Source organism: Lucilia cuprina, chromosome 5 (genome assembly GCF_022045245.1).
Source record: "Lucilia cuprina isolate Lc7/37 chromosome 5, ASM2204524v1, whole genome shotgun sequence".
NCBI lineage: Eukaryota > Metazoa > Arthropoda > Insecta > Diptera > Calliphoridae > Lucilia > Lucilia cuprina.
The window spans coordinates 9,747,779-9,757,993 of record NC_060953.1 but is presented as its reverse complement, the minus strand read 5'-3'; the positions used below and the strand labels follow the sequence as shown (position 1 = coordinate 9,757,993).

Sequence of the window (10,215 nt, the reverse complement as noted above, 5' to 3'; positions counted from 1 at the left end):
ACAGAACTAGAACAGAACTAGAACAGAACTAGAACAGAACTAGAACAGAACTAGAACAGAACTAGAACAGAACTAGAACAGAACTAGAACTGAACTAGAACTGAACTTAAACTAAACTAGAACTGAACTAGATTTGAACTAGTAAAATAAAGACAGTATATGAGAGAGTGATACCGATCCGCCTTAGCTTTTACTGTTACAACGAATAACTACTTTTTTATGCATATTTATGTATAAATATTTATTTTAACTTTAAACATCCATGGTTCAGTGGTTTCAAAATTATCATATTATTAATAATATTGTACATATTTATATAGAGGAATATTTTATTTTTTCATACCATATAATTAAATTTTTATTTATTTAAAATAAAAAATTTTGAAAAGTTTTTGACAACTAGCAAATGAATACAAAGTGTAACTTGAACAAAAAAATTGCATTTGAAAATAATAAATATAAATATATTAAAAGCAATTAATTAAAATTAATTTAAAACAAAGTGTGATTTTATAGAAAAAATAATAAAAAAAATAAACTAAAAAATAAAGGCGTGACTTAAAAAAAAAAAAAAACTTTTAAAACATGTGCCCGCCTGTGAAGTGAAGTATTTTTGCAATTTGTAGCAATTTCACAATAACAAGCTAATTTTAGACAATATTCTGCAGTTATAAAAAAAAAACAATTAAGAAATTATTATTTATTGTGTTTTTGAAAAATTCGCAAAATTTTCAACACTTTGTCAGTTTTTAATTTTTTTTTTATATAAAATTTTGCAAAAAATTTTAAATTATAATTTTTTAAATTCACAAATGATATTTTTGCAACAGATGCTATTTGTTTGTGTTTTTAAACTTTTTTAAATGTTCGTTTTTTTTAAGAAATATATAATAAATATATTTTGGTTGATAATTTTCCACTTTTCTTTTTAAAAGAAAATTTTATCACATGATTTATACTACTAAATGTTTTGGCTCTATTTTTTTATTATGGAATTTTCAAAACCCCTGTTTTTTTTGGTAGAAAATAGCACAGACAATTTAAAATACACCCACGCAAATTAAATAGTCTTTGCTTGTTTTCATAACAAATTGATAATTTAGTAAGAAAAAAAATGTATTTTTAAAAAATTTTTGCAAAAATAGAAATCAAATTGAAAACAGCAAAATAATCAATTTGATTTTTTATAAAAAAAAATAATAATCTCAACAACTTTTCAATCTTATAGTTTTTTTTTTATTCTAAATTGTCATTAGCATTTTATATGTTTGAAACTTCCAGATTTATGAGAATTTAATTGATAATGTCGAGCCATTATTATAAAGTCTATGGCATGTCTGATGTTAAAAGCATCAGATTTTTGCAACGATTATGTTTGAACACACATTTAGAGTGCACAATGGGTGATATGGGTATAAAGTGTATTTAAAAAAAATTTTATAGTTTTTATAGACATATAAACATTTAAAAAAAAAATAACAACTGGCGTTGACCTATGACATCCATAATACTTCTCATAATAACTATAAAAATAACATTCGCATTAATCACTCTCTCTACCATAATTAATTATTAAAATTTGCTCTCCACCAGCCACCAGACACCACCACAGTTTAAGCTCTTAGTTGTCAAGATCACTGGATCAAAATCAGTCAAGCATTCAGGTGCCTATCAACTGAATGTTTAAAGTTTTTGTTTTGTTTTCGAAATCGCACTTACAAATAATCGATCACTCATTTAGGATGTGAACTGTTGTCATAATGTTTTTCGACGTTTTTGAAAAATATGAATTTGTAATTGAATATCACGTGATCGTTTTAATTTCTTTTTTCAGTATTTATAATACAGTAACAAGCACGTGCTGTTAGTATATTCAAAATAAACAGAAAATTGGACCTTAAACTTTGAGTATATAGCTATAGTTTTCTAGACATTAAGCCAAAGAAATCCTTATCGTAATTTTCGTTATGAATCATCAAGGAAAGGCAACTACATGTAGAAACTGGCTTTGCTTAAGATTTAAACTAGTTCTGTTCAATTTTTGTTCTAGTTCAGTTCTAGTTCAGTTTTAGTTCAGTTCTAGTTCAGTTCTAGTTCAGTTCTAGTTCAGTTCTAGTTCAGTTCTAGTTCAGTTCTAGTTCAGTTCTAGTTCAGTTCTAGTTCAGTTCTAGTTCAGTTCTAGTTCAGTTCTAGTTCAGTTCTAGTTCAGTTCTGTTCTAATTCTGTTCTAGTTCTGTTCTAGTTCTGTTTTACTTTAATTCTATATCTGTTCTAGTTTTCTTACAGTTCTGTTTAAAGTTCTGTCTATAGTCTAGTCTATAGTCTTTAGTCTAGTCAATAGTCTACTCTGTAGTATAGTCTAGTTTCTAGTCCATCGTGTAGTCTATTCTGAGTAGTCTATAGTCTTGTCTACTCTATAGTCTAGTCTACAGTCTAGTCTATAGTCTAGACTATAGTCTAGTCTATAGTGTAGTCTATAGTGTAGTCTATAGTCTAGTCTATAGTCTAGTCTATAGTCTAGTCTATAGTCTAGTCTATAGTCTAGTCTATAGTCTAGTCTATAGTCTAATCTATAGTCTAGTCTATAGTCTAGTCTATAGTCTAGTCTATAGTCTAGTCTATAGTCTAGTCTATAGTCTAGTATATAGTCTAGTATATAGTGTAGTCTAGTATATAGTCTAGTATATAGTCTAGTCTATAGTCTAGACTATAGTCTAGACTATAGTCTAGTGTATAGTCTAGTCTATAGTCTAGTCTATAGTCTAGTCTATAGTCTAGTCTATAGTCTAGTATATAGTCTAGTATATAGTCTAGTCTATAGTCTAGTCTATAGTCTAGTATATAGTCTAGTTTATAGTCTAGTGTATATTCTGGTCTATAGTCTAGTCTGTAGTCTAGTTTATAGTCTAGTATATAGTCTAGTCTATAGTCTAGTCTATAGTCTGGTCTAAAGTCTAGTTTATAGTCTAGTCTATAGTTTAGCCTATAGTCAAGTCTATAGTCTAGTCTATAGTCTAGTCGATAGTCTAGTCGATAGTCTATTCTATAGTCTAGTAAATAGTCTAGTCTATAGTCTGGTCTAAAGTCTAGTTTATAGTCTAGTCTATAGTTTAGCCTATAGTCAAGTCTATAGTCTAGTCTATAGTCTAGTCTATAGTCTAGTCTATAGTCTAGTCTATAGTCTATTCTATAGTCTAGTCTATAGTCTAGTCTATAGTCTAGTCTATAGTCTAGTCTATAGTCTAGTCTATAGTCTAGTCTATAGTCTAGTCTACAGTCTAGTCTATAGTCTAGTCTAGTCTATAGTCTAGTCTATAGTCTAGTCTATAGTCTAGTATATAGTCTAGTCTATAGTCTAGTCTATAGTCTAGTCTATAGTCTAGTATATAGTCTAGTATATAGTCTAGTCTATAGTCTAGTCCATAGTCTAGTCTATAGTCCAGTCCTTAGTTTAGTCTATAGTCTACTCTAGTCGAGTATATAATCTGAGATCTCGATACAGTTTACCTACGTTTTTGCTTAATACTAACCCACTGTTCAGTCTCTATATACTTAATACATTGTACATATAATTAAAAAAAATGCATATTTACTTTTATTATCTATATACTATATATAAAATTATATATGGAATTTAAATTGTATAGAAAAAAATCGGTCAAAATATTAATGAATACAATTTTATGTGAAGAAGATTTTTAATAAAATTAAATTATTTTCCTACATTTTTTTTTGAAACGGCACAAAAGCAACAAAAATATTAATGTATATTTTGTCTTTTTTGTATATTTGCAGTTCAGCGCAAAATTGAAAAGTCTGACGTAAATGAACGGTCCAGGCGATTTAACAGTAACACATAGTAGTGCCACACCAGACCCAAAGAACTGCAGTTTAGTCTCTATAATACCCATAGTAGGTATGTCATCATGTAGAGGCCGAGCTGAGGCATTTGCACGCCGTTTATCCTCCAAGTTGCGCACGTTAGGCACACAGGTGAGTTAGAGAGAGAGAGAAGAGAATTAAAACTCGAAAATGTTTTTATATCTGCGTCACTGTTTATTTTTCAAGGCTGACGAAGCAGATCCCTCACAGGAGGATGAACCAATCATAAATGGCGGTAATACAAATACTTGGGTCACCGGTGGTGATGGCGGAGAACAAACGGTCACAGATCTACAACCATTGAGACATGAGTCGGATTCGTTTTTTGATTTCGATTGTGAACTAGAGAGTCCCGGCAGTCCGGTTGATGAATGTGAATATTTAAGACTTATAGAATCTACTTCTAATACACCACACAACTCGGCTGCAGAATCAGGTTATGCTTGTGCCTCGGCAGCCAGTTCACATAGTTCCTCAGATGGTCCCTATTTTGATGTTAATTCCGAAAATGAAGCCTGCATGAGTCATCTACATCCACACCAGCTACAGACCTCAAATCATATATGTCAACCACATCATCAGGCGTCTAAAGATGAGGTGGATTGTACATCGTCCACTTCAACGTCCAAACAAATGACCGAAACGGGTCAATGCAATGGTTATAATAGTCATCATGAAGATTTAACACAAACACTGCCCAGCGAAGGACCCGATATTGACAGGGCCAAAGAGCAGGAGGAAACTTTACACATGGAAAGCTCTAAACAAATCGATATAAGCCAAAGTGTACAGGCGCAAATCCTAAGGGAATTGCATCAACAATCATTGGATTACAAAGACGAAGAGGAGGATAATAACAAAAAGAATTTGCAGGAGCAGGATACGAACATAACAGAGGATACAACTAAGGTAACAGAAACGGAAACGACAGCAACTAAGGAAGAGGAATTAAAACCGGAGCAGGAATTGAAACAAGTTGTACACATTATAAATGGTCATGGCGAGAATGGTGAAGATGTTTTAAAGGTAGAAGTTGAAGAAGTTATACCAGCAGCGGAACGAAAAGATGAAAAGGAAGAAGAAGTTAAAAAACAGGAAAATGACTCGAATGAAAATGTACCCTCCATAACAAAAGACTCTAAACAGGAACTTGAAGTACCTATGCAAACAGAAACTGAAAAAACCAAAACTTCTCATTTACACATGGACACCACCGACGATGAAGATGACTGTCGACCCCAGAGAATAAGACGTTGTTCGTCTTTGAAAACTGGCAAAACTCCACCGGGTACACCGGGACGCAAAAAGATTGTACGTTTTGCTGATGTCTTGGGTTTGGATTTGGCCGATGTTAAGACGTTCCTCGATGAAATACCCACCATACCCAAATCAGCCTATGAAGACTTAGAGATTTTGGAATCGGAACCGCCCTTACAATTGGGACCCAAATCCGATAAAATACTTATGCCCCTATTCCAACAGCCCGGCGGTTTACCCAACTATTTGGATATTGTACGCGAAAAGTTAGTTTCACTGGAAAATGCCGCCGTTACCGATAATATTAATCACACCATAACCGGTAGTGTACGGGTAAGAAATTTGGATTTCCATAAATCCGTACACATACGTTATACATTAGATGGCTGGCGTAGTTTTGCTGATTTGCAGGCAAATTATGTGGAAAACTCTTGTGACGGCTTTTCGGATAAATTCTCTTTTATTTTGTTCGGCAATTCGTTGCACATTGGTCAGCGTCTAGAATTCGCGGTGCGTTTTCAATGTAAGGGTCAACAATATTGGGATAATAATTATGGTTCCAACTACTGTTTCCAGTGTTTGCCCGCATCGGCGCCCGTCATAAATCCCATTTCAACAATGCTTCCATCACATCATAGCAATAATATGGTCGCTCTATTAAGTCCTACTGTGGGTGAAACCTGGTGTACTTCGTTTTATTGAGCTCTCGTTACACACACGAAGAGTGCAGTGAAACGTTAAGTTTAAAATTTAAAACAAATGCTAATATTAAGAATTAAGCGAAAGTAATTAAATTAAAGAAACAAAAACAAAAAGAAACAACAATTTATAGAATCTATAGAAATTAATTGTTAACATGATTATGTTGTATGTGTATATATATAGAAAAAAATATATATATATATAGGATTACCAGATTACACTTAAGAATAATAATACAGATTAAGAGAAATTGTTTAAAATATTTTTAAAGTTTATGATTTGCGGGCAAATTTAAAGTTTGATCATGATCATGGAATAGTTTAAGAGAAAGTTTAAAGCTTTACGTGCTGTTCGAAAAGATTGAGTTATATACGAAAGAGCTTAAGTCTTCTCTTAACTTGATATTTCAAAAGTAGTTTAAACAACAAAATTTTGATCAATACAAACGTGAGATCAGTTATAACGTTAGATCAGTTCAAACGTAAGATCAACTCAAACTTTAGATCAGTTCTAATGCTAAATCAGTTTAAATGTTGTATCAGTTTCAACCAGATTAGTTTAAACGTTAGATCAGTTCGAAAATTTACTAAATTTTCAACATAAATATCAAAAGTTAAAATATTGTGATTACTAACTGATCTTTAAGTTTAAATCGTGTTCTTAATTAATCGAATGTTCAAACGTAAGATCAAGTCAAACTTTAGATCAGTTCAAATGCTAGATCAGTTTAAAATGTTGTATCAGTTTGAACCAGATTAGTTTAAACGTTAGATCAATTCGAAAATTTACTAAATTTTCAACATAAAGATCAAAAGTTAAAATATTGTGATTACTAACTGATCTTTAAGTTTAAAGCATGTTCTTATTTTAATCGAATGTTTTCGAAAATTCGATCAGTTTAAACGTTAAAATTTTACTAAATATTGTTTAAAGATAGAGTCAATATTCAACATAAACATCAAACGTTAAAATATTGTGATTAATAACTGATCTTTAAGTTTAAATCATGTTCTTAATTAATCGAATGTTTTACAATTCATATTACTACAGTTTAAAACTGCACCTTAGTAAAGGAGTAACAGTATAAAAGAGAAACTATTCAAACCACTTGTGTATTAAGTTTAGACAAGGGATACCAGCTGATCCACAAAGAAAACAACACTGAACACGATCACCTTCCCTTTATAACTTGCTTTAACCATTATAGTATAAAATGTCATTAAACATGATCAATAAATGATCTTTTGTTACAAAAAAACTGCTTTAACCCAAGATACTTGTACCTACAACTATAGGCAAGATCACAGCTGATCTATAGAATATAAAAAAGGAATGTAATTCTCCCCTAAATACGATTATTTTTCGTTAATATTCGTTTAATCATTAATATGATCATCTTCTTCTTTTCTCCAACTTGCTTTAACAATTTATTGTTTAAGAAAGTTTAAACATTATCTGGAGATGATCTATTCTAGTCTAAAAACGATCTCCTTCCTTTAATAACTTATTTTAAACGTTAACCGATCAAGAAAGTTTATAATGTTATAACACATGATCTAGAAGTTTAAACCTTATCTGTAGATGATCAATCACCTTCCTTAACCAACAAATTTTAAACGAAAATTGATCAAGAAAAGTTATGTTCTGATCATTAGTTACTTAAACTGAAAAGTTTAACTGAAGGCTCTTGTATAAGAGAGTTGTAGGCAAGTTTCCTGTTCTCTCTCTCTCTCTCTCTTTCAAATGATCACCTTACGCTAAAAACCTAATTGTTTAAGGAAGTTTAAACTTTATCAAAGGATTATCTTCTACTTTGATTAACTAAGATGATTTGAAAAGCACTCTACATGATCTAAAGGGATCACCTTCGTTAAATACTTTGATTTAAACACTCATTAACTGAATTTTAAACTATTGTTAAACTTTCTCAAGACCTAATCAGTGCTGATCAGTGCAGATTGTTAGTAACATGATCAAACAATCGTTTAATACCTTAGTTTAACCAATCTTTACTGATCTTCAAACTTAGTTTTACACGAATGTTTTACAGTTTTAGAAAAGCTTACCGCTGATCTTCTTGGGAAATTAAGAGAAAATTACGTTTCTCTGTATATGATCAGTAAGTTTAAAGTGTTATTAGATGTAATCAAGAGATGATTTATAGATCTAATCCCAAAGGTTTAGATCCATCATCAACTTTTTTTAAACTGATCACTGCAGATACTTTGTATCTTTTCTAAACAAGATCGATCTTAAATTTAAAATATATTTCTTGATCTAATCCCAAATGTTAAGATCCATCTTCGGGAGAAAATGTGATTTTGTCCTTACGTTTTGTAACAGATCATAATATTGATCATTTTAGTTTCTAAGATGATCCAACTATGTTCTTTAGATTGTTCGTTTATCTGTCCAACTGTCTGTCCGTCTTTCTGCCTTTTGAGTTCTCTGAAATCAGAAGACTCTAGTATAATTGGGTAACAGACCGCGCCCAAGTTTACATTTTGAACACTGGGAAATGTTAAAATCTAATGGCACTATGTTTAATCTTAAGTTTACTACAAAAGTTAAGTGATATTTATTGATCTAATCCCAAATGTGTTTTTGTCTGTACGTTTTGTAACAGATCAAAATATTGATCTTTTTAGATTTTAAGATGATCCGACTATGTTCTTCCGTTTATCTGTCCAACTGTCTGTCTGTCTGTCCGTCTTTCTAATGAGTTCTAAATGGTTGACTTCTCTAAAATCAGAAGACTCTATTATAATTGGGTTACAGACCCGGCCCAAGTTTACATTTTGAACACACTAATCTTAAGTTTATTTCAAAAGTTAAAAGATATTTCTTGATCTAATCCCAAATGTTTAGACCCATCGTCGTGAGAAAATGTGATTTTGTCCTTACGTTTTGTAACATATCATAATATTGATCATTTTAGTTTCTAAGATGATCCAACTATCTTCTTCCCTTTGTCTGTTTATTTGTCCAACTGTCTGTCCGTCTTTCTGCCTTTTGTGTTCTAAATGGTTAAGTTCTCTGAAATCGGAAGACTCTAGTATAATTGGGTCACAGACCCGGCCCAAGTTTACATTTTGAACACTGGGTAATGTTACAAACTAACGGCACTATGTTAAATCTTAGGTCTATTAAATAGTAAAGTGAAATTTCTCTATTAAAAACTTTAAAAATGTAATGCTATGTATACACTGTCATTAGAGCTGACAACGTTGGCAGTAAAATAAGCAGAAAATATCTAATAATACTGTCAACTTACATATTTTGTCTTGCAATATGTTAGGTAATGCTTTTTCTGACAAAGTTGCAAAAGAAATTTGGATATTTTTCTGAAAATTTTACTGACAACGTTGTAAGATCTGACAAACGTGTTTAACGGCTTTAATGAATGCAAGACCTCAACATTTTGAATAAATCTTCTATTCTGGTGTAATCTTGTGCCTATATATAAGTTTATGGTTATAATTGCAGCCTTTTCTTTATTGTTAATGAAATGACAAGAAAATAACAACAAAAATAAACATTCATATCGAAATATTTTAAATATTTATTTTTTTATAAACACCATTTTGTATTGTTGATTTTTCTATTTACAATTATCTATTTATACAAATTTTTTTAACAAAATCCCCCTACGACCCTTAAAACAATAACAAAATGAAAAAAAAAACAAAAACGAAAAAATAATCTCAGGTAAATTTTTTTATACAATTTTATGAAAAAGACTGTTGTTATAACTATAAACAAAATTCTTAAAAAAAATAATAAAAACTAAAAATTTTTTAAAAAATAGTTTTTAAAACAAAATATTTAATATTCAAAACTAAAACATGCACTCTACAGCAATACTGCATAAAGTTTAAAATGAAAAAAAAGCAAAAACAACTAAAGAGATGTCGATATAAATGAAAATATTAGTTTTTAGATAATATTGCATTAGTTTTATAATAATTTTATGTTAAATTTGAACAATTTTATTTTTAACCATTTTTATTTTATTTTATTTGTATTTATTTTGTTTATAATTTTATTTTCTAATTATTTTATTTTGTTTTGTTTTTTTTTTCTCTCTTCTTTTGTTTTATATAAATATAAACTATTTACACACAAAAAAAAACTATTAATTAAACAAAAATGTTCAATCAATAATCCTGTTCTAAACTAAGCCATAACTGAAGAATACTACTTTTTTACAGGACCTCAAAGTAAAAAATTTGATAGCTAAAGTCTTTTAAATTTAAACTATAATTGCAGTTCCTTGTTAACTATCAGTCGGGTCCTTCTAGCCTGACACATAAAGAGAAATCACAAAAATCTTATAATTTGACATCTACGTCCAGATATCAGACAGCTATTACT

At 30.2% G+C, this 10,215-nt stretch overlaps 1 protein-coding gene across 1 annotated transcript in view; it reads left to right on the top strand.

The window, feature by feature from the left end:
- Positions 1-9,482, top strand: part of LOC111676361 (glycogen-binding subunit 76A) — a 22,884-nt gene extending 13,402 nt beyond the window's left edge. Inside the window, exons 2-3 of the mRNA XM_023437268.2 lie at positions 3,796-3,993; positions 4,069-9,482. Coding sequence (XP_023293036.2) covers positions 3,826-3,993; positions 4,069-5,841 — 1,941 coding nt within the window. The 5' untranslated portion in view covers positions 3,796-3,825 and the 3' untranslated portion in view covers positions 5,842-9,482. The remainder of the gene's footprint in view (positions 1-3,795; positions 3,994-4,068) is intronic.
- Positions 9,483-10,215: the final 733 nt, after the last annotated feature.